Source organism: Micromys minutus, assembly GCF_963924665.1.
Source record: "Micromys minutus genome assembly, chromosome: X".
NCBI lineage: Eukaryota > Metazoa > Chordata > Mammalia > Rodentia > Muridae > Micromys > Micromys minutus.
Window position 1 is genome coordinate 79185881 of NC_137970.1, and position 25991 is coordinate 79211871.

Sequence of the window (25991 nt, forward strand, 5' to 3'; positions counted from 1 at the left end):
ATGACCTTACACCCTGACCTTACTCCTCAGAAGACTGCTATCCTTCACCCCTAATGTAGTGCTGCAGAAAGTTTTCCTTCACAGTATAGAATTCTTAAACATGGTCTATCTTGAGACTGCCCCTGGAAACTAAGAACACAGTCTCTGCCTCTAAATTGTTAAGCCACATAATGCACAAGGACCAGCTATGGGCAAACAAAGCCTCCTGGCCTGTGATGCTGCGGGGTCACTGTTCTTCTTATCATCCAGGTACCCATGTGTTCATACAAGTGTGTGCTGACCTAACCCATGTCCAGACCTTGTTTCCTTCAGACTTGCTCTGTTCTTAGCTTGTGAATAGCTCTTCTTTTTTTACAGCCGCAAGGAACCACCATCGCTCTTGAAAAAAGACTGAAGAGGAGTTCTTACTAATTTTTTTCTGTGGTTGTTACTCTCTAGATCTGCTCTGTTCCTCAGCTCCTGGTTACATCTTTGTACTTCTCGGTATCTCTTCAGAGTTTGTGTGGAAGAACACACTCAGCACCCCTTTGTCTTTTATAGTCTAAAGTGTCACACTGAAAAGTTGCTACACAGTAACTACTAGGCTACTCACAGAAACCCTACTCCTATGGCTGGCAGCACCTACTGTGTCCCTCTTTCCTCTTCACAGGAAAGAGGTTAATGCCCAGGGCTGTTATCTACTTCACTCATACTCATTTATTCACTGTCTTCCAGGAATGGGACATTGTTTGCATCACTGAGATGGAGATATGAACAAAACACACCATTAAGCCATTCATTACAGTCATTTATTGCTCATTTCCTATATCCCAGATACTATGATAAGCAGTAGGATACAGTGGTTAGCAAACCAAGCATAGCTGTATAGAACTTGTTGAAACAGGTATATAGGAACGAGTGTTATATTCACCACTGGGGGATCACACAGCACATAGTAGGTGCCCAATGAATATTTCTTGAATGAATGAGAATGACCAAGTCTATATATAAGCTTGCTATATGAATCAGAAAAACAAGGGGATTGTGGGAAGATAAAGGCGGTAGAAATAGCGGTAAAGGCAAGACCTTTCTGGGAAGAAGATCGAAGCAAGAAGAGCAAGCCATGCCAAGATGGAAATGGCATTCCCCGAGGAGCAGAATAGGTAAAGAACATCTTAGGAGGAAGGCACAGTATATAGGTGATGGTCTGAGCTTAAGTGAGAGCTTCTTATGTTTTAGTGGGAAGCCAAGTGTGCAGCGGGCAAGTGGTAACTGATGTAAGACCACTGAGACAAATGTAAGACCACTGAGACAAACGTAAGAGGTAGGTAGGGCTCTTGTAGGACACTGTTAACAGGGGTGGATTGTGCTCTAAGCGAAATGAGGCGTTATTGTCTTTAAGCAGAGAGTCACACGACTTTATTTGTAATTTATTTTGAAAACCACACTACTTCTTTATTTTGAAAATCACACTTCTTCTAGTAAGAAGACAACTATGAGAACAAAGGAGGGTCTGTCATCTCTATTATAATAATCATGATGATACAAGGCAAAAAACTGATGGGAGTTTAGACTAAGGTTGTTGTGGTAAAAGTGAGGAACGTCAAGATTATGCTTCGGAAACAGAAACAACACTTGTTGACATGTGGGGATGTGGGGAACGAGAGAAGAGGACTTAAAGATGACTTCCAGGTTTCTAGCTTAAGCAACTGGGTGGGAGGAGGTGCCATTTTCTAGCATGAAGAAAATGGTGGGGGTGGGATAGTCGTGGGGTATGTCACTGTTTATTTTTAACACAGTTTACTTGAAATGTCTGTGACATATGTAAGTATAAATGTCAAGTAGGCAGTTGAATATCTATCTGGAGCTTTCTAATAGGGAGCATAGGCTCAGGAAGTTTATGATACAGGTCTTATAAATGGTACAAGGCTTAAACGTTCAGAGAAACATTTCATGCCTTCCTGGGTGAGAGGAATTTGCAAAACTAAGTTGGCATTTGAACCAAAGGAAAAAATGATTAAGGAGAACATTCCAGAAGTAGAACAGCAAAGGCAGAGGGCAAATCTCAAGGCACATTCAGAAACTGACAGGTTCCATGTGTGTGGAATATAGCTTGTGTTTGGTTTGTTGGAAGATGAATGACCAGGAAGGGTGATTATGGTATATACCACGGGGTTTGAGAACCATGCTAAAGAACTTAGAGAGTATTCTGTGGTCAATAGTGAGCAATAACAGGTCTTTGAGCAGAGATGTGCCCTGATAAAGTTGAGCTTTTAAATAAAGAGCTATTTAATGATATTGAGAAGTACGTATTGAGAGGAATGATGGTTGGAGATGAGGGAGGCCGATTAAGAATCTATTTCAATTGTCAAGGAATGTGATAATAAGCCCCGGCAGACTAACTGTGGCAAGTTAAAGAGAAGCATTTGTAGAGGTTTATGTTAACCTAAGAGGAAAGCCAGGAAGAGGCACCTATGTTTGCTTTATTGTCAGTATCTGTCTTCATATTAAATCATGGCTGCTGGTAAGGGTGGGCAACACTCTACCATTTTTCCTTCCACAGTGGTATTTAACACGAGTTCAAGACTCACAGGAATATCTATAATGGGCCACCTTTTAAAGTATATTGTCTGCACTACAGACTCCCTTCGTTGCAGTAAGGGTAAAGGATGGATTAAACACCAGACAGACCAATGCAGCTTCTGAGGTTAGGTGACAGCCTGATGTGGCAAATGTCAAAGGGTTGCTGAGACAACGTAGAGGTAGGCAGCAGGTCTTTCGGGACATTTGTCAAAGGTTAGAATTTTAACATGAGTGTCCATGGTGGTGGTACAGTAAATGGGTAACAGAGCAATAGCTCTTGCTACTGGGGTGGGCAGACTCACACAGGTGGGCGTTGTTGCAAGAAGTAGCCTGGATTGAAAAGCACGGGCTGACAGGACATGGGTCAGGAAAGTTTGTTCAGGGAGGAAGTACTGGTAAGGATGAGTTCAGCTTTCCATCTTTCTTCCCTGTTCAAGCTCCATTATCTGCCTTCCCTCCCCACACTCATCCAACAAATAGCTACACAGGCTGAACTTCGTTGACTGATATTCCTCCTCTCCTGGGCTCCCATTCATACTATTCTTAGTCTATGCCAAGTCCCAACCCTCCCAGTTCCTATGTGACAAGTACCACTGAGAAAACAAGTGCATGGGCCATCCTTCCCTTGCTAGCAATCCCATTTAGACAACTGAGGACATTGATATACTGATGCAAATGGTTATGATGAAAGTTAATGCGGATGCCTGCTAGAGCTGTAGTGAGGTAGAATGATGGAGCAGGGCTATGTTTAAGTACCATTCTAATAGGGAAGCCTGGCTCCTGGCCTCCCCACATTCTCCATAGACTCACAGGACTATCTATCTATGATGGGCCTCCTTTCAAAGGAGGTAAAATGTCCTTAGGATAGTCTTCTGAAGTTAATCTGCTGAGGAAAACAGAATGACTATCCAAAGTGTTTGGTCTGTAATAGAGAATCCTCTTAATGATGGTGGGTATGCATTAGATGTACTACTTCTGTACTCTGAGGTCTAGCTCTCACTCGGTATAGCCTAGAAAGTATGTAGGCATAGTGTGAGGGATGGCAACTAAATCTTTCTATCCTAAAATATTTCCCCTGCCACCTGAAATTTAAGATTTAGATCCTTATATACTTGTTTTCACAAATATGTTATTACAATTAAAAAATACCATGGAGAATTGGTGAGTTGGCTGGCAGGTTCCCTTTACACAACCCTATCACTCTTACCAAACACATTTTTTCACATTGTGGATTTTTTTTGCACATTTGTTTATGTTGTCTCTCCAGAGGTAATATTAAACTCAACATAAATTTTAAGTGTAAAATTACACCATACTTTCATAAATGTCTCATTTGACACCCAAATTCAAGCCTACTTGTTAGCTTTCAAAACAATTTATTTTCCATTGTAAGAAGAGCAACAAGAATGTTAGAGAAAAATTTGAACAGGGCAAGAAGATAGGAAGAAAAAAAAATCATCAACCATAACCCTACCACCTAAGCTCCAACCTTCATTAAGAGTGTTGTCAACTTCACTCTTGAAAGCTTCATTTAGGTCCCACTTATGTTGTACTGCGTTCCTTTAAACCACTCTCCTCTACTTTCCATGTCATGTGATACCTCTCATACACGCTATACCCATCTTTGTATAGTTAGTTAACTTGGTGTGCCTTGCACTTCCAACTAGATTGTTAGAACCTTGGCAGGGCTGAAATCATTACTTATCCCACCAAGTACATTGGACCCAACATTGGCTGACTGATTTAACCTAAATTAATACAAACCATTATCAAGAATATGAAACAGGCCAAGATATCTAGATCATCAAAATTAGAGCTTTCAGGTCACCTAACTTGGTGACTATTGCTTTTCTGTTCCCGAAACTCTTAAAAGGCTGTTTAATAGGCCTCTTTCTTCACACCTACCACGAATGTGAGGCACACTGATTAAGAGCCAGGACTCATTCAAAGTTTCTCCATATAAGGCATAAAGGTGAAAGAGAAAGAAAGAGGCTGGGGTCTGGGGGAGGGGTAGGATGGGAGAAGGGGAGAGAGACGAGACAAGACAAGGGAGGACGTTCAGTACACAGGCAGTAGAGAGAAAAGGAAGCTAGGAGAGGATATATGGTCTGGTGCTCAGTCCAGTATGTGATTTGCCTCCAGCACTGTGTACAGGATCCCATCCACTTGTTCAGAGTCATACCCGATCTCACGAAGCTCCAAGTGAGGGAGGACAGAAGTAAGGAGATAGCTGACGTGGACACGTAGCCGAGTGAGCCTGGCCAGAGCCCTGTATTGATGGAGTGAGGGGGGCAGGAGGAGAAGAGATGAAGAGATGAAGTCATTAGGCAACGGAATAAAATGGAAGTCCCTTCAAAATGGGCCTACATTTCTTAACAATTCTGTCTCCACTAGGTAGAAAGAAATCTGAAAGCACCAGGCCATCAAACACTAGGACACTGGCTGCGGCTTTCTAAGAAATAATTACTCAATCTGTGGTGGTCTATGAATTAAGGCTTCCTCCCAGCAACTGGGGGTCTCAGCGGATAATTCCCATTAGTACTCACAAGCTGTTAACTAAACCCTAGTAATTAACCTTTCTAGGTCATCTCCCTCTGGGCTCCGGGAGGAGACCTGGGCCTTCTGCAATACTTCCAGGTGTGACTCTGTTTCTTTGAGTTTCTCTTTTAGTTCTTGCTTCTCCTCTTTGGTTCTTTCTAGCTCGGCCTTCAGAATCTGGAATTCAGCTTGACGATAACCCATGTGCTTCTTGCTCCAGTATAAGCCTTCTGTCTCCTGGGTACTATAGGTCACCAATTCATGTTGAGCTTTCTTAAATTCAGAATGCCAGTGATTTTTCTCCTGTTCCAGCTCCTCTACCTGTAGTCCAAGAAAGAGGAATCCAATGACCCAAAAATACAACCAAAGAGTACCCCAAACCATTCCTAATCTACTCGGTGATTCCATTATTTCTAATATTTTATTGTACCCAAACAAATCTCTTGTCAAACCAAACAAATCTCTTTCCTACAACACAGAGGGAAAGCACACTGGTGTCCACTCAATCTGAGACATACCCCAGTCGGGTTGATGGGGGGTTTAGTTTTAAAGCCTCAGAGTGTGAAAGAAATCACCCAAATAGCAAGACCCTAGTGCAGTGGTTCTCGACCTGTAGGTCATGATCCGCTGGGGAGTGAAATGACTCTTTTTATGAGAGGTTGCCTACGACCATCAGAAAATAAAGATATTTATCTCTATTTGTAACTGTAGCAAAATTACAGTTATGAGGTTAACAACAAAAATAACCTTATGGCTGGTGGTCACCACAACATGAAGAAACTGTATGAAAGGGTCCCAGCATTAGGAAGGTTGAGAACCAGTGCCCTAGTCCTTTGGTTATGAGGACCTCTTCTTATCTCTAGTGGTAAGGTGTTACCCAAACCTTTTGCTGGAACAAATTCCTTTCAGCCAAAACACGTTCCAATTTTTCCGTCGTTCTCTTCAATTCTTCCAGCTCTTTCTGGTTCTTGATCTTTCGAGTGTCCCGACGTCTGCTCTCCTGGCTGCCCTTGCCTTTCCCAGCCGTGGCTGCGGGAGCCTCAGAAGAAAAAGGATTTGCTCTCTTCCGGGATTCGGCTCTCTTTCTTTTGCCTACAAATTCCTCCCTGTTAAATGGGACTAGCTGGATGGGAGCCCCTGAATCTGCAACTCCCTTTGCGACACCGACGACAGCTACAAAAGGCCCTTTGTTCATGTCTTTATCTATGTCCTCACTACTTCTGTTGGACTCTTCTGCTACCAACTTTGGCATCTGATCTTCTAAATCTTCAGGGAGCAGGAATCCCTGATCTTGGTCAGGGGACCCTGGACCAAATGCTGGGGCTTCCCTGTTGTGTTCTCCATGCTTGTTTGATTCTGGGTATTCTGGTATGAGGTGTGGTGGTGTACTTCTCTCAGAACTGGATTTATCAGGGCTGTTTTCTCCTTCTGGGTAGGCAGTAGCTGCTTCTTCTACCCGCCTGTAATAACTGGTCATGGAGTAATCTATAGGAGAGAGCGACGTCTCATTTTGGTACTTCCTTCGTTTTTCCACAGGCTCCTCGCCTAGAATCAATTTATACTTCCTGTAAAAAGAAGAGATAAAATTGTTACTAGTCACACAACAGGTCAAGAATATTCTTATTCAACAAAGCCCCTCCTCATGGCATTCTTTCAGGTTAGGACTACCAACCATGGCTGAGATGCGGATTATTCCCTAAGAGTTCAATAGAAGCCGTTCCTACTTTGTCAGTGTTGACAGGTAATGGGACCTTTTAAGAGGGAGACCCTCGTGGGAGCTTGTTTGGCTACTGGGGGTGTTATCTTCAGAAGAATTAAAGCCTTACTCAAGGGACCCTGAGTTAGTCCTCAGGAGAACCAGATGTTATAAAAGATGTAACGTTTTTCACACACACAACACTAACATGGTAATCCCATCCACCATGAGGCCTTCACCAGAGCCCAGATCATACATTCAGTTACATTCACGAAGCAGTATAACAACTCAGCCCCTCTAAGCCTCAACCCCTCACTCATGCAACTGGATGAGTTGGCAAATGGTGTTAAGGGAGAAATAAAGTTGATGGGTTTTAAAGGGTCAGCATTAGAATAAGACAGGTTTAGGCTGAGCTTGGTAAAACGTTTTAAAGATGAAGTTTAAACCAGTCAAACTGTGAGGCTTCCTAAAAGCAAATAGAGGAAGACAAACAAAAACTAAACACACACACACACACACACACACACACACACACACACACACACACACACACAAAATCTCTTAACATAGAGTGGAATAAAAGGTCATAAAAAAGCCTAGCAGTGTATGCAGAGAATAAAGCCACTTCATTAATTTTAAAGTATCACAAAATCCTCCAGTATCAAAGACTTAGCACATTTTTTTATATTGCAACAGAACTTTGTACAATTCCTTGCCAGCCAAGTGGATTATGACTACTGCTCATTATTCCCCTGTAAAAGTTAATTAAAATACAAGGCCCTAGTTAGAAACCAAGAAAGTAGACCAGTCAGTTCAAGTCATTTCCCCGTTATTACAAGCAACTTCATTTGGCCAGGCACAAACTGGAGTCCCCTTTGTTCTTCAGAGATGTCTAGGAGGATGGTCTGAAATCTCTTTCCTTTTCTGTATGCTAGAAGTACTAATTGGGGTGAAGAATCTATCCAAACAGCCGATGCCAGAGAGATCCATGGACGATTTTATACAGGCTGAAGGGTTGGAATGTTATTTTCACTCTTGTAATTGCCCTTTCATCAGGTAACCAAGAAATTCCATGATTAAAAAAAAAAAAAAGTTGAACTTTTGGTGAGAAAGAATCAGGCACGTAACTGGCATCCTCAGAGGACCTCGAGGCTGCCCATAGATTTGTAGTTTCTGAGAATGAGTGTGAGACATCCCAGTCTTCTTATAATGCTCTGAGTTTTTCAGAACCCAAACTGGCCTGCTATCTCAAAACAGATCTGATGTTACCCTTTAGGGATATGAAGAAGGATTCTGAGGATATGGAGAAACATACATATCCATCCTTAAGACGGTATAAGGGACACTACATATGGTCTGCTCAGCTCAGCTCTGGAACGGAGGAAAGTTTTGTATAATACTGAAAGAACAGCTGGATATAGTGCTGAATTGTAATTTCAGCACTTGGGAAGCTTGAGGCAGGGATACTGATGCAACTTTGAAGTCAGCCTAGACTACAGGCTTGCCAGGGAAGGTTATAGACTGAACCTATCTAAAAAACAAAAACAAAAACAAAAACAAAGACAAAACAAAACAAAAACAGACAAAAAAAATCAAGTTTTATGAAAGGTAAATAAAGCCGTTCTGTCTGTCTGCTCTACATTTCCCCAACTCTAAGAGCTCTGTTCCTAGTTCCACTTTTGACAATAGTCCTTCTTTCTAGTAATCTCAGACAACCTGTTGGCCCCAACCTGTGGGAGGACAAAACCTCCCACATTCTACCAAGTCCTAATGGCCCAGTCTTGCACTTATAACTGCTTAGCACACATTTCTCCTGGGTGTCCCAATAGCATCTTAGTATGTAGAAAACCGATTCTTCACCTTTTCTTTCGAACAGGTTTCATCTCTCCTGTTTCTATTGGTGTCAACAACATCAAACTGCTGGTGATTTTCAGGGTGTCTTATATGGTGACGACACTCCGAACATGGCCAGCTGCGGCTGCTGTTGCTGCTCCAGATTATTGCAATGGCTTCCCGGGACTGGGTTTTCCTCCAGCCCAAGCACTAAGTTAATCTCCTGAAGCACTGCTTCAGCTTGTGCAATTCCTACTTCTCACTTTTTATGTGTTGTTTCCAATAACATAAAATGTAAATGTTTTAAGCTGGACAATCCAGCTTTCCCATGCCTAAACCCTATGCTAGACAGTGTGTGAAGCCGTATCCAAGTCTCTCAATTGGAAGGTAATATTATCTCAAGTGCTTATAAAGGATGATCAGGAAGAGGTTATGATCAACTGCCTGCTGATGCTAAGTGGCAGATCTGGGATATATAATTTGGCCTTAACTGTATCTTGTATTGTTCCTTTACAAACACTGGACAAATTGAATCGCTGTGACTTCTTATTGTGCTCCATTCGAACAGAATGAGCTTCTCCTTTCTAACATTACATGTCTAAATCTAGCTCAAGTACCACTTCTGAATTTTCCTAACACTGTGTGCATACATAATTCTGTAGGCATGCATTTGCACAGGTATACATGTATGTGAAGGCTAGCAGTAGATACGGGGTGTGTAGTTCCTTAAGGTCACCCACCTTGCTGCCTGGAGCTCCTGACTAGGCAAGGTTAGCCTTCAGGGATTCTTTCTCTGTTTCTACACTGCCCCCCCCCCACAATCATGTGATTATAAGCATGCAGTGAATCTGGCTTTCTATGTAGATGTTGTGGATGAAACTTGGGCAGTTTCATTGTAAAAACTGTAACATTCTTTTATAACCTGTTCTCATCTATGGGATATATATGTATATGTGTATGTGTTCGTCCTATTTAACTACAGAATTGGAACCTCCTTGACAGAGAGTGCTTAATTGTGTTAGGTGCAGATGAACAAAGCTCTAGTGTAAGCAGCAATCAAGGCAGAATTATCATGTCAGGTCATAGTGGTGGCACGTGGCTTTAGACCCAGCAGTCAGGAGGCCGAAACAGGCAGATCTCTGAGTTCGAAGCAAGCCTGGTCTACAGAGTGAGTTCAATGATAGGGGCAGCCAGGAATAGTCAGAGAAACACCCTACCTCAAAACAACAGCAACAACCAAAAATAGAACTATCATGTCAATGAGAGAAAACAATAAATGGATCCCTCTTAGAATGCTAGGAATGATCCAACAACCTGACTTCTTTTTGTCACCTTCCCAGTTGTTACTTTACATTTTAAATTCTCTTCTAAAGAATTTTACATTTTCCTGACAAAACCGCAGAGATCACCCTCCCACTCCAATAAGCTTCCTGAAGCGTTTTTCTCTGTTTGACTGTGAGTTGAGTACTAGACAAACAACCTGCAGAAGACTGTAGCGAGATTAGAGTGCTTTAACTTTTGCACATTCATGCTTATATTTTTGACTGTGTTAAAAACACCATGATCGGCAAGAATCAGAATCGAAACTGTTGCTCCTGTCTGGTCTGTGTGTATGCATTCCTGAGGACCTCTTGTAAAAAGGCTGTACACTGATCTATGTAGAGTATACACAGAGATCAACACCAATTTTTTGCTTCCCACTCTGGAGCAGCTTACAAGCCATAATTGGTCTTGTCATAATTGGTCTCTTTCATTTGTCACGTTTCCAAGGTTTATCCAAGTTGTAGCCCACATTAGTATATTACTGCTGTTCCAGTGCTGCTATGATTTGAGTATGTACCCCAATAATTTACATGTAAAAGCATATCCCTACCGTTTGATATACAATATGGAAATTTAATTCCAATATGTTTGGAGGTACAGTTTTTGGGAGGTGATTATGGTTAGATAAAGTCATTAGGGTTCCCCCCATGATTAAATGCTGGTGAGAGTCATCAAAAGGGGAGGGGAAACAGAAAATCAAGGGAGAAAGAGGGAGAGGGAAGAGGAGGACAGTGCAGAGGGAAAGAGACTGGCTGGAACTGGCGACACAGAGACTATGAAGAGAGAGACAGATGTGCACTTTGCACCATATCAGCCAGAAGAAGGCTTCTCTTCCCTCCTCCTGAGCTAGTGATGTGTTACTCTATTTCCAGCTTCCAGAACTAAATCAAATAAATCTGATTTTTTACATAGGGTTATACAGTCTAAGGCATTTCATTATACTAACAAATAAGTTGACTAGTGTGAGTACTTTATATGGCTGGCTTTTTAATTTTATATATTGTATTCTTTTTTGAGAATAACCTAAAACATACTTTGATCATATTCAGCCCCTTCCCCAGCTCCTCCCTTCTCCATACTTTATCCAGCCTTTCCTCTTTAGCTACCCAGTTTTGAGGGTTCTTCTCATCTTTCCCCAACATCAAGTCCAGATTCTGTTATCAGACTAATCTTGGGAGTGGGCTTACCCTGAAGTAACATCAGTAAAGAGATCAGTACCATCTCAGTAGATACAGAAAAGACATTTGACAAAATTAAAAAAAAAATCCCGAAACATTTAGGGATTCAAAGTCCATACCTCAATATATTAAAAGATTCAACCACAAAACTCCTACATATGATAAATACATTCAGCTAAGTAGCAGCAAACAAAATTACACAAACACACAAACACACACACACACAGAGACATAGACAGAGACAGAGAGACAGACAGAGAGAGAGAGAAAGAGAGAGACAGAGACAGAGACAAAGAGACAGAGAGACAGAGAGAGAGCAGTGGTGGTAGGACAGCTGTGCAGTGGTGGGTGCCCTTAATCGTGAGTTCAAGGCCAGCCTGGTCTATAGAGTAAGTTCTAGGACACTCAAGTTACACAAAGAATCCTGTCTTGAAAAAAAAAACAAAAACAAAAACAAAAAAAGAAAGAAAAAAGAAAAAAAAACAAACAACAGCAACAACAATCACCAAAGAAAGAAATGGAAGATGATATTTTATATTTTGTATTAAGTCCTCTGCTGATGAGAATTTGGATGATTTCTACCTTTTGCTATGAACATATGTATGAAGACACATTTTCACTTTTCGAGAATATATACATTGAAGTGGAATTAATGGGGGATAAGCTATTTGAAGAATCTATAGTGCTTCCAGACTCTTCCACCAAAGCAATAATAATATTTGCATTTATGTCGATACACAAAGGTTTCATTTCTACAGCATCACCACCAACATCTATTATCTACCCTTCTATTGAACTATTTTTCGTCATCTCTTCCAGTTTTTGTGTGTATGCATGTGTGCATGTGTGTGTCTGTGTGCGTGTGCGCATGCGTGTGTGTTTTATGTCCAAGAATCTATAGCCTAGTCCATGGTTACAAAAACTCCTGTTTTATTTTAGAAGTCTTACACTTGGATATGAGAGCAATTCCGGGTAGGGATTCACCTTCATTTTGTTGCATTCAAATCTACTGACCATAGATGGAAGGGTATGTTTTCATTTCTTTTTCACTGAAATATGTGTGTAACCTTGTGCCACTATCACATGGTCTTGACTACTGGAGATTATTAAAGGTGAGTGAAATGCTAACTGTGCCAACTTTCTTCTTTTTCAAGACTGTTGGACTGATTTTATGTTCCTGGCATTTCCATATGAATTTTCGAATGAGTCTGTTGATATTACAACAGGGACATCTGGTGTTTTGAAAGAGATTATTCTGCATCTGTAGACCAGTTGGAGACTACTGAGATTTTTTTTTTTTTAAGTAAGAAATCATTCGATAACAGAAAAGACAGATGCCTTTCTGTTCATTTAGGCTGCCTTTAATCCAACAATGTTTTGTTGTTTTCTAGTGTACAGACAATGTTTGTACCACTACTGTTACATTTATTTTAGATATTTTTGAAGGTATTAAAATTAAAGTTGTGTTTGGCTTCCCTTCTTAAATGTTGTTTTTTAAACATCATAGATTTTAGTCTCGCTGCTTTTCTCTATTGCTTGCCTCCGTTTTCCTTTCCACTTCAGTCATTTCCTTCCTTCTGATTATGCTTAGTTGCTTTCTTATTATACCTTCCTAATGGGCTTTTTTTTTTTTTTTTTTTGAATCACTAAGTGTCTCTTTTTCTATCTAGAAGAAGACGGTCTTGTTGAAATAAGTCTGGGCTGGCAAGATGTCTCAGCAGGTAAAGGTACCTGACACCAAACCTGAGAATCTGAGGTTGATCTCTGGAACCTGCGTGGTGAAAGAAGAGAACCAACTTCCGTGGGTTCTCCTGACTGCCACAAATAAGCTGCAGCACACACATGTGCACACACATACTTGCATATGCAAAATAAGTAATTAGCTGGAAAAGTAAGAGTCAGAATAATCCTGTTAGACTTGTCAATATCTACAGCTTTGGTGGACTTGGGAATAAAATGGTCTCTTTTAACTTTTTGAAGACAGTTTTACTGGAATTAAGTTTTTGGTGAATACTGTTCTTTTTCTAATACTTGAAATATTGTATCTTGTTAATATCTGTTTTTATATTATTATAACAGAATACCAGAGCTGGGTAACTTTAAAGGAAAGAGGTAATTATTTTGGTTCACAGTTATGAATGCTGATTTCATTGACTTCTGGAGAAATTCTCACTACAGTTTCACTTAATGTAGAAGGTAGAAGAACATTCAAAAGACAGAGACCTTCATAATGGAAGGTCCAACATCTCTTAATGGTCTGAGGAATACTGTTACACTGGCTATTACAATGTCAAATTTTGCTGGGGACAAACCACATTCCAGTTATAACCCCATCACCTTCTGATTTTCATTTTTTAAATGAGAAATTACTAGTTAATCTTAATGAGATTTGCTAGTACAAGACTTATACTCTCTGCTTCAGAGATTTTTCTATCTACCTTTGGCTTTCAGTATGTTCACTAATACATGACTGGTTGCTTACCTATTTTGAGTTTATTGCACTTAAATGCCCAGGCTAATGCCATTCACCGAATCTGGGAAGATTTTAGCTATTATTTGAAAATACCATTTCTACTCCCTCTGTCTCTTCTTCATGTAATATTATGTAGAGTCAGCGTACTTGTCTAAGAAGCTTCCTCCATTTTAAGTTTTGTCTATGTTCTTCTGATTGAATTGTCTATAATTGGACTACACCATTTCAATAATTTGTTATTCTTCTTACTTTTAATTGTGTTTTTGAGTCTTTCTAGAGAAATTTTCATGCCTTTACTTTTTACATACAGAATTTTGATTTGGTTTTTTTCAAAAATAGTTTCTGTTCTTGTATTATTTTATAGTTGATAAACACTGTCTCCATATCTACCTTAATATTTTATCCATAATTTCCCTTAGGTCATTGAACAATGGTTGCTTTAGAGTTCATCTGCCAAACTAAACACCCAAATATCTTCAAGAGTAGTTTCAACAGCCTATTTTTGCTTCCTGTATATAGCTTATGATTTTATATTTTCTTGCATATCTCATAATTTGTTCTTGACACCTAAACATTTTAGGAAATATAGTATAAAAATTCTGGACAGTGATTCTCCCTGCCTTGGGCTCTATATTGTTGCTGCTTGCATACTTTTCTTACATTTTTATTGTACTTTAGTTTTTTATGTCTGTATACATGTGCCTTCTGTGGCATGCATGTGGAAATCAGAGAACTTGTGGGCATTTACTCTGTCCTTCCTTCATGTGTGTCTTACGGATTCAACTCAGACAACCCAGGGCTCACCCCTGGTCCATCTTAAATCACTAAACACAGAATTTGTGATTAAGTGTCCCTCCCCAATTAGGTTTTTACCCTTTTATGCTGTATTTGTTTGTGGCTTGGAGGCTGCCAGCAAAATTTAGGGAGTTTGTTTCTGCAACATATTCACTTGCAATTACTTAGATCTACCCTCTTTAGTCAACTCTAAGAGAGCAGAGACTTGAATATATATACATACATACATGCATGTATGCATACATACATATATACATACATGGTCCAAATTGTCAGGGAAGTGTTTGACTTTATCTTCAAACCTGGCTTCTTTTTTTTTCCTTGTTGATTTTTGTGGTACAAGGAATCAAGTCCAGGGCTTTGGATAAGAGCATTATTTGGCCAGTGACTGGTGATCATAACATTAAATCTATGCCAATGGGGTCGCTACCTGTTTGCTGTTCTCTCTGAATTCAGCTTGGGTTCTGGTTTCAAGTTCACCTTATGTCCTCCTGTTCTGTTTGTTTCTTAGTGGGTGCTGATTTGTGCTTATACATAGACAGGCTGATACCTAGAATTAACTGCCATCCCAAGAAACTTTCCTTAATTGTCTTAGTCTGATTCCATTACCCAACTTCTAGATGTCTAGCTATTTTATCTCTATAAGCTGTATTATGGAATTATTAGCAAGTTCTTAATTATTATTTATCATAATCTATTTTATTTCTGACAGTGTCCTTCAGGCATGAAATTCTTGATACTTTGATGTAGATAAAGTCAGTTCCTTTAGGTCGAGTCATTGAGTTCAACCTTAAGGCTTGCCTTATGCAAAATGTGGCAATAGAGACAGTAGCCTACTTCTTCCAGAGGTAAATCTCTGCATTATGAATGAGGACTGGAGTCATTTTGGACTTGTTCCACCTTGAATGAACCTTTGATCTATGAGCAATCTTGAGCTTGTGCAATGAAAGCCTAGTTTTGTCAGCATGCTATGCTCAAGTGAGTGCCTCAACCCTGCAAGAGGGAGAAGAGAGACCCAGACTTTTTGGTTCTATCTAAATATACCTTCCACAATACAAAGCTGGGGGTGATGAAGAGTCAGAGGCACGCTCCTCCCAAACAAAATCAGTATTCCTAGGCAACAGAGGTAACTTTTAAGTATTATTTTAAAATACAGACTCATCAGGTTTCAGCATATTCAAAATACATGAATAAACCGCAATCATTACTTCTTTCCTTTCCTGATACACTTCTGGCTATTTTAGACCTTAGTTTGTACCATTTGTAAGGGAACTTGCATGTACTGGAGATATTTGCATGTGACACTGACTATTCCATCATCTTGGATCCCATTATTACCCTGAAAGAATAACTTTCATAGAGCACCCAAAGTTATACAGAATGAATGAACAGAAGTAAATTGCTTTCTCTAACAGAAACAAGCTGTTTTTCCATAAAAGGTTATGACTTACGGTTTACCCACTGCCCGAATCTATTGTATAGAAATTCCATTTCTCCCCTTGTTAGATGTGTCAGACTCATAAAGTCATTTCTAATAACCTTCATGGAGGACCCTTCAAACTTGCCCCAGATATGACTCCCTAAAGGTCTCCTGAACAGACTAGGCTCTATTTGGTACAGTTAATAAGCAGGGCTAGATAACTCAAAGTCTCTTGCTATGTCATAAGCTTTGATAACAAAGGACAGCTTTGTAGCTCTGGATTAAACTATTGATTATTTCTTCAATATTCTTTTATCAAAAACTGTCTGTTTTATTAAAGCTGTGAGCACCTCAATTTTCCACTTCCAAATGAAAAATCTGCTAATAATAATTTTAAAAAGACAGCATTTTGGTATGCTATCCAGGCTGGTCTCCAACTCTGGACTCAGCAGACCTTCAAGGCCTTAGTCTAAGTAGTTGAAAATGCCTCAACAAGTCTGAATAGCACTATACGTGCAGCCTGAAGAGATGTAATTATCATTTGCTAATCATGCACGCCATATCAGGTATCATTTAGCTCTCGAAGGAATTTTAGTCTTAACCAATTAGAATTACACATGAATTTTCCAAGCACTTCACAATACAAAAAACGCCAATAAAAAGCTGACGAGGTGTGCCACCCAATGGATGGAGCATGGTACTGCACTCACAAAGTATGCCATCTCCTTCCAAATGCAGACAGAAAAGGGAAAGTGATCAGTAAAGTGTAAGGAGTGAGACTAGTCAGAAGGGGAGGATGGGAAAGTAACATTGTGCTTCAAAATCAAAAGCATCCCCTGTGTGCCCCTTCAAACCGCCAATGGCCTTTGAAAACGTATTGATAGATACCAACAGGGTAGAATTAGGATCAAACTACCGAGACCAGGGTGGACCATAGGCATTGTACTCCCTGATACAAAATTCCGGTTTCTAAGCTGCTCTTTGAATCTGAGTACTGATTACTAAGTACTGATCTACATGCTTTCATAGAGGGTGTCATTAACTTCTTTTAAGAGTTTTAATAGTTTTACTCCTAAAAATAAGTCCATTCCTGAGGTGGAGAGGGTGATTGGGAGAGAGACAAGTAGAGGGGGAGGAGGGATGGGAACTGTGGGGGGTAGTGGATAACATTTGAAATGTAAATTCAGAAAGTATCCAATAAAATAATTAAAAAATAAAAATAAAAGTACCCTGAAAAAAATGATGGTCACATTAAAAAAAAGTATGAAAATAGAAACAAAAACCCCCAAAACAAAAACAAACAAACAAACAAACAAACAAAAAACCCCAAAAACACGTCCTTTCTCTTGAGGCCACCTGCTCATGCTCAGGCGGATCAAAAGTCATTTAGAGTAAACCACATCTATAGGGTTTAATTATGTAAGAATCGAAGTACAAGGGATTCCCACACTTGTACAAGTCTTTGTTTATGAGAGGCTGAAGACTTATGTAAGAAGAACCAAACAAGCAGAGAGTCGATGTCACTGAGGAAGGGGTTAACCGACCTTATGATATAGTCTATGGCCTCTATCCTAAAAGGGCGCTGAGAACCTCACAACTATTGTCTAAGAATCGTGCTACTGATAACTTTAGGTGTTTCTATCTTTGAGAGCAATCCTGTGCCTACTCTACATTGTGGCCCTGCTAGAATAAAAACAGTAGAGAAGAGAAATGCAAGGTGTGTCAATCAGGAGCACTGTGTTCATTTCTAGTGGCATGTCATGTCTTTTAGTACCCCAGAGACACCTAATATCTACAATAATAAATAGCCATGCCCCTTCCTATTATACAGATCAAGGGCATCGACGGGATGATAGGAGATGAAAGGAGAGAAGCCAAAACCAAACAAAACCATGTTGTTTTTTCAGACAGGCTCTCACTGTGTAAACCTGGCTGGCCTGGAACTCACTTTGTAGACAAGACTAGTCTCAAACACACTGGAGCCTGTGCCTCCTGGGTGATGGGATTACTTGTACCACCATGTTCCACAGGAACAACCTTTCAGTGATAAATTTTCCCAGGAAACAATGATCTTTGACTTAAAAGGACACATTTCTATTAGTTGATTTTATACAGCCTAAACCTCTGAATTCTTGGTACATTAATACTCATAAATGTAAGTATAGGAAGAATAGTTCTCTGCATAGCATTACTTCTTTTATATAGCACATTATATTTTTCAAAGAGTGGACATGCCCATCACTTCATAACCCACATGATACGAACATGTCAGAAGCCAGTGATCACTTCAAAAATATATAGGCTTGATACAGCACTAGTACTAGGAGGTGCATGCAAGATACAATTCTATCAGTCCCAGACTATATTTCCATTAGCGAACCTCATGTGTTAAAGAAAAACATAAACTTGCCTGGCATGGTGGTGCATGTCTTTAATATTTACACTTGAAAGGCAGAGGGAGTGGATGCCTTTGTGAGCTATGAGGTCAGCCAACACACACACACACACACACACACACACACACACACACAATATGTGCATGTATATATACTATCTATTATATTATATATAATATAGACAGCATGTTAAATTACTCTACGGGAAAACAAATTCCAAGGCTTACTACTGAAAACAAGCAATAGATTTAGTCACCTGGAAATCTGAAAAGCACTGGAATCCAGAGATTTAAGGCGAGGGGGTGATCTGCTTTCCTCTCCAACAGATGGAAGCAGGCCAGGGCTATTGATTGGCTGATATCCAATTGTCTTGTCATTTAGTTCAGTCATATTTTGTGGAGTAGGAATCTTTGGTGGATTACTGAAGACCTAGCAAGAAAGAAACAGTTCATAAAAATCCCAAGTTTGAACAAAATCCCAAAAGATGTGTCAATTCTTCTGATGCTAGGAAAGAACGCTTGGCCAAATAAAAAGAAACTGTTTCTTAAACAGAACAAACAGTCCACAGTAATGTACACTAGAACACTGGACCCAAACACATTCAGTCACTAACCTTATCAGCTAGATACAACAGACTGCTCGCGATTCTTGTATTGGTTACTAGACCTATTCCACCCATAACGCAAACCCAAGCCCCAGTCGCTGTCTATTTGCTCTTGTGACCCAGGTGAAGGCTGGGTCTTCATCCTTTCGAGCTCTGTGTTGAAAATATGGGTGCAAAGGAAAAGCTCTGCAGCAAGTATCTGCTGGTTTAGGAGAGACGCATGCCAGATGCTACCACATGTTCACAGTGCACACAACAGAGACATGCACCTGGGATCTGGTAGGAGAGCCAGCATACGAAGAAAATATCAATAATTAGGGTAGAAGAATAAAGGGAAGGCAAACTGAATGAGGACAGGGCAGTCCTGGAAAACCCAATCTCTGTATAGACATAGAATATGAAACGTGATTTCTCATATGCCTCAGCGTGAGCAGGGTACATGAAGGAGCATTAGTGTTAAACTGCCTCTCTCCTCACTAGTCTGACCTGCCCAACTCGGGAAGGAAGTGAATCTAACATGCGACTAGCAGATCTCTGGGAAATAGGGTCAAGAGGGAAATCATGCAGAAAGGCAAGGAGGGGTGGGAGAGATGTACGGGTGCTATGGTGGCTGCCAGGAAAGGAGTGTCCCTCAAAGGACGGCCAACCTTATTGCACCCTTCAGCGTCCGGAGCTGGGCAACCATGTCCGAGAGACAGTGCTCCTGAAAATTCAAAACAGCAGAATCTTTATAAAGCCAGCCAGCCTGAAAGCAGGGATGGGGTGGGGGTGGGGAGGCACAAAGAACCAACCCTTCTTCCCAAGAGAAAAGAGAAAGGAATGATCCCTGAATCCAAAAGAAAGGAGACAGGAGAACCAGACAGTCAAGAGGAGCAGCTTATGAAGATGGCACACAACTCTTATGTGACACCAAATGCGTCATTCCCACTGCCCCGAATCCATATACGAATCCAAATCTGGAAAATAAACGGCATGACTCTTCTGTTTTAAGTGACCTGAACATCATCAACAGAAGATCAACACAAAACCCAAAGATCCAATCAAAAGAGCATGAGGAGAACCCCTCAGCATTGTTAGTCAGTGTTCTTCAACCTAAATCTTCTATTGGGCAAAATGGTGTGAGAAGATGACGACGTGGACCTGTCTCTCACCTGGTACTTGTCACTTTCCATTGGCTTCTGCTTCTTCTCAATAGTCTCGGCTCTAGAAGATAAAAGTGCTCTTTAGATACTGGAGGCCAAGGGGGAGGATTGAAAGCTTAAGGCCGCCTGGTCTACAGAGTTGGTCACAGCTCAGTCTAAGCTAGAGACTGAGGCTCTGTCACAAAATTAGGTGCTATTTAGTTCATTCATGAAGTTCACTGAGAAAGTAGGGCAATATTCCTGAATTATGCTACTGGAAAGTTTTCAATCTCTCTCCTCTCTCTCTCTCTCTCTCCCTCTCCCTCCCCCCATCCCACCCCATCTCTTTCAGTGTGTGTGTGTGTGTGTGTGTGTGTGTGTGTGTGTGTGTTTGAGGAGCAGGGAGGAGAATGGACAATGATAAGTTGAGACATTCTGGCTTATGTGACAGTTAGAAGGAAGAACTGGCAGGGCAGACAGGTGAAGAGAGCAAACCCCTTATTTCAGGTCCTGTGGTCCCCTCCCTCAGAGAACCCCACTCATGTATACTCAACTGTTGCTTAGCCTTGCTCTGGTGTAGGTCTTCATCAACGCGGTCTTGTTCTTCTGGAACAGAGCATCTCCTGTAGCACAGTGAGGAAATTATCTTTTGGAACCAAAACATGGTCCTCGATTTTACTTTTCACTTCCTTTATGAATATTATAGGGCAGCTTTAACAATTGTCTAACATTATACAGTTTGAATCCCGCTCACACTATAAAGGCACTGAGAAGTGAATCTCAGAAGGAAAAATGTCAAAACTGAAAAAAGAAAAAAAAAAGTATTCAGTGGCCCCAAGCAGACCAGAGAGAATGATAACCAAGAACTAGTACCAATTGGGGACTGCACTGTATTTGCTTTACAAGGAACTTCTACTAGTCCATCCCATAACCTGAGCACACAGTCTCATTTCCTCTGAATAGGAGGTGCTTAGGCACATGGAGACTGTGAGGGAGCATACAAATCAGACCCAGCCTTCATTCATTTACTTTCTTCCATTTTGGATATTTTCTCTAAAAGCAAACTCTGTTGGAGTATCTCCTCCCCCCCCCCTTTTTTAAAACCAGTGTGTGGTCTGGAAAAGGAAGAATATGTAAAAGATCACACTGGATCCAAGGAGACAGATTTATTATGAACATAAGTAACTACTGACTTGTGTCAGGCACTGTTTAGATGTCGGCTGCTAGAAGGAACATATGGCACATTAGGAAGACAAACAAGAAAACCAACAGTATTGACTGCAGTAGATTCTATTTCCACTGATGCTCCAGGGGCGGCATGGGAAGGCTTCACTCAAGGTGGAGCTAGGCACTCAGTCTTAAGAGAATTTAAAAGCGCGTGTGCAAGCAAAAACTGTAGACGTGAAAAATACCTCCAAATAAAAAATGGCATATGAACAAACGTCAAGATTCAAATACTGCAGGAGCAGGAGATCAGGGTCAAAAAAAAAAAATCATTGAAAATTGCTATCGAGATAAAAAGCTGATACACAAGACTTCAGCTCCTGAGGCTGTTAGGGTTTGAACAGAAGCATGGGATACACGAGGTGATTTCAGTCAACAGACATGACACTATCAAAGCCATAGAGGAGGGAGGAACCGTGGCATATGTGGGTAGGGTTTTGTAATATATAATGAAAAAATAAGGTTAGATAGATAGAGTAGGTGCAGGCAGTGAGAGTAGGGGCAGGCATGGAGGCACAGGCAGGTAGAGTAGGGCAGGCAGCACAGGCAGGTAGAGAAGGGCAGGCAGCACAGGCAGGTAGAATAGGGCAGGCAGCACAGGCAGGTAGAGTAGGGCAGGCAGCACAGGCAGGTAGAGTAGGGCAGGCAGCACAGGCAGGTAGAGTAGGGCAGGCAGCACAGGCAGCTTGATACCAGGTTAAAGAAGGCAGATTAGATGTGAAGTGGTTCTGTAAAAGAGGAAGACAAATCAGGAGGCACTGAAAGGAAAATGAATCCTGTGGACTTACTTGTATTTTGGATTGGGGTTATAATAACAAAACCACCGTGAAGGTACTATGGACGGATCCACCTGTCCGGGAAGCTTCCTCCACTTAAGACATTCGTCACATTGTACCCATGTCTGGTCAGGAATCCTCCTGTGTGAGCAAAACCAGAAATGTTATCATGTAGACCCGAGATCTGTGCTTTGTCCTTCACTTAAAAGGTATGCCCTAAGAATGGGGAAAAAAACTTTTATATAGAAAATATGGGAGAAATCTTATAATCTTGATGTTTGAAATGCATGTATTTTGAGCAACATACATAACTACACCAGATGTGGATACAAAAAAAAAAAAAACCGAGTGATCAATCATTATTTGCAGAGGTTAATAATATTTATTCTAGAATCATTTTCAATCAAATAATGGGATAATTTTACCCGTGAGATTTATTAACTTGAAAAAGTATTATATGTATACTGCAATAAAGAAATGAGACCCATCAAAGTGTCTCATTTCCTTGTCTAATCACTGAACACATTTTATATTAATCGGAGGCACAGAAGCACCATCATCATAGTCTCCTCTACTTCCACGTGCACTGCTGATGCCCCTTTGCTTTTTCAAGAACAGTCCTTTCGGTTTAGGGATGTAGCTGAGAACAGAGCTTGCCTATCATGCACACGGCTTGGAATTCAAACTCCAGCATCACATAAAAAGCATCTCCTGTTTATATTGTTCCATTCACACATTTATTAGGTTGATATTTCCAATGCCCATCACATAGGGTAATGGAATTTGGTCAAACTTCCTAACTATAAATGATGGCTCTAACAACTGATTGAAGTTATTAGGATAAAGTCATCCAGAGTCAAACTCTTCAAATGCACATCTGCCCTCGCCACTTCCAGATCTGGTAACCTAATCACTCATAGATTAAAGTGAATTCACTTCCCTGTGTAACTGTGTAGTGCATATATAACGGACAGTATACATAACGTGAAGAGTTGTACTGGGGACAGAACAGAGCCTGATGAAAAGACACAAGGAGGAAAGCGATACCTCGGGTCCACTTTACTACCATTGGACGTTTTCTGTATGTTGTATTTCACTGCTCTTCCAGTGGACTAGACAATAAAATGGCACGGTCCCTTCTATGACTTCTTGTGGTGATATTTCATTGCTTTAAATCCTGCTTTTTTTATTACTAGTTATAAAAATAACACAACCCAATTGTAGAAAATGACAAATAGAGAAATTTATAAAGAAGAAAAAAAAAGGTACCTGGGAAACTCAAACCAATGTCCTCTTTTAAAAAACATCGGCTTAGCCATGTTTTCCCTTACTTTTAGATCTCCCTATTGCTTTAGGTTGCTCCAGACTTGTGATCTGCTCTAAGCTCAGGCCTGACCTCTGCTGTCTGTATTTCTACACAACTCCAGAGCCCATAGAAAGCAATTTCAGCACAAGAGGAAGAAGACAGGAAAGGTCATGTTAGCTTCGGTTTTAGATGTATTTGCACAGAAGACTGTCTTGCAGAACGACGCCTGCATTATTTTTGAAGACAAGAACACTAAGAGGCAGCGACACTCTGCTAAGGGCTACAAACAGACCATGCTGAATTCTTCTTCAATCCAGACACAAAGAAGGAGTTTAGAATTTCTGTCTGTAGTAGAAGCTAAAGGTGCTATACTAAATTGTGCTTTTGCTAGTAGATTGTAGCTTCAGGGGCCTGGTTGCTTATTTTGAAGCTTAGCTCTGCTGTGTTCTACTTGTCGAATCCTGCGCAAAGGATGAAAGTTCTTAGTGTACTGGGCTTTCTATCTGCAAAGTAATCTGTATACTTAGTTTTGTGGATTAGTAAATAAATTATTACATGTAAGGAACTGAGAAAAATGTCTAGAATTTAAATAAACACCCAGTAAGCAATCTCTATTAAAATTCTGCTGCAAGCTGCTAGCTCTAACATGGTCTAGTAATACAGGAACATCTGTCTCACAGAACTTATCATTGCTCCTTTGAAAGGCAAAATGGCATCTCATTTGAATTCGAATTTTTGGCAAAACATGGAGGATAAACATGAGCTGAGATCTTAGAATAAGGTAGAAACACGCATAGTATTTGGATTGCATTTGAAACAAAATTCTGTGCCATACCTTGATCTAGTAGTTTTCACTTAAAACAGTCAGGGATCCCCCATAGGAGGGGGCAGTGCAGTCTTTAGCACTTTAACTTGTTGAGGCCACAACTAACTCTCCGTATGTTGTTATGCAGTCTGCCTTCTGTACTAATCTTTTCTCCTTACTTAGGAAGGCACAGATTCAGAAGCATCTAGTTTTTCTCTAATATGTTTGGTTCTCTATTTCTTCTCATTTCTTCTCTGACATACCAGTTGGATCCCAGTATTTAGCAAGACCAAAAAGGAAGCAAGTTTGTTAGCATGTCTAAACACCTACTCTATGCCATGTACAGTTCTAAAAGCATGGCACCTAACTCAATAAACTCAGAGAGGAGAAGTGACTCGCTTACAAAGTGCACTTAGCTATAAAGAAGCAGGTCTAGACTTTCCACCCAAGAGTGCTTGATTTAAATGGCCAAAATCCCTCAGTATATTACAGTCTTTACTAAACTGACAGCATTTATGACACAAACCACATTTGCTTTAGAACAAAGAAGTGAAACATTTTAATTAGTACGTGTGCCTTCTTATTGTTAATAAACTAACCTTCCTGATTGGGGAGAAGCTATTTTATCCCGTTTCTTCCATTTGATGGAAGGATATTACCCTTAATGTTTTTGTATTCTATATTGTATTGTTTATGGTACTAGCCTGGATATAGGCGAGGTCTCAAAATTCTCTTGAGATATTTTTTCCTTCCAATAAGCATTGAGCTTCTGGGCAAGGGCATTCATTGTCAACCTGAAAGAAAACACAAGAAGTATGTCAAGGTTCACCATTTAAATAAGTTTTGATCTCTCAGAAGCTCCTGTTTAACGGAATCTAGCAATTTTGACGAATCAGCATAGTTTTGAATACTTACAACTTAAAAAACTAACACAGGAGTCAACTGCCTTTGAAAACTCTTATACTAAAACCATAATGAAAAGCATAACAGAAAAAAATCACAACATTAACATCATAATATTTGATAGTCACTTTGATTGTGAAGTTAAAATGGTTCTAAGACCCCAAAAAGTAAAATGGCTTACAGAGTCAGAATGAGTTAGTCATCACTAGAGACTATGACAGAGCACTTCAGAACAACGACAGACATAAACACTGATGAATTCTTACATTTTCAGAATCAAGTAGAAAAATTAGAGTAGCATACCCAAAACCTTATCTATTAACAGCAACCAAATATTAACTTTACTGTCTTTATAGTTCCCATGCATCCAAACACTAATCATAGCAGCACAGTACTAACACAAGAACTGTTTCTTCAACAATTTTCTACAACACGGTTATTAGAAACTCTAGTTTTCTCTCTTGTCTAATGAATAATTCCTACCAAATTCTATCCCCCAGGATTACAACTTAATCCAAATGTACATGGACCTGGAACACTATAAACTTGAGAAGTTTCAAAGCACTCTTTTCCCTCAGGGTCATTATTCATTATTTTTGCAGAATGCTTCTTGACTATACCCCTTCCTTGCCTCTACTTTACTCCTTTTAAATTTGATTCCCACTACATACATGGAGTTGAAATAATCATAGACAGGTTCCTGTATGAACTCATCTCTGTCCTAATAGAAATACTCTCATCTCTCTGTTATAAATTTCCATCAGGTCATAGACACAGAAAAAATGTACTTGATAAAGACAATTCGATGGGTGCCTGGGAAGATAAATAAGCTACAGTACTAATGGGAAAAATGCCCCTTCGCCACCGTACTGCACAGCTGCTACAGGAGTCTGAATCGAATCCAGTTAATAGTTTAACTACAATATTTTGGAATATGTAGATGTAGATGGTAAATTGTGGTTAATTTTGGTCCATTTCTGTTCTTAGCAGAGTAATAGTTATACATGCTCCACCTCTATTTCCTCGACAGAGAATCCT

The 25991-nt window shown here is 40.2% G+C and overlaps 1 protein-coding gene across 1 annotated transcript in view; it reads right to left on the bottom strand.

Moving 5' to 3' along the window:
- Positions 1-3735: 3735 nt before the first annotated feature.
- The window catches only part of MORC4 (MORC family CW-type zinc finger 4), a 49168-nt gene continuing 26912 nt past the window's right edge, over positions 3736-25991 (bottom strand). The window contains exons 10-17 of the mRNA XM_080909828.1: positions 24755-24844; positions 21952-22080; positions 20494-20562; positions 19970-20021; positions 18471-18643; positions 5984-6665; positions 5138-5421; positions 3736-4831 (exon numbers count right to left, since the gene is read on the bottom strand). Coding sequence (XP_080765954.1) covers positions 4678-4831; positions 5138-5421; positions 5984-6665; positions 18471-18643; positions 19970-20021; positions 20494-20562; positions 21952-22080; positions 24755-24844 — 1633 coding nt within the window. The 3' untranslated portion in view covers positions 3736-4677. The remainder of the gene's footprint in view (positions 4832-5137; positions 5422-5983; positions 6666-18470; positions 18644-19969; positions 20022-20493; positions 20563-21951; positions 22081-24754; positions 24845-25991) is intronic.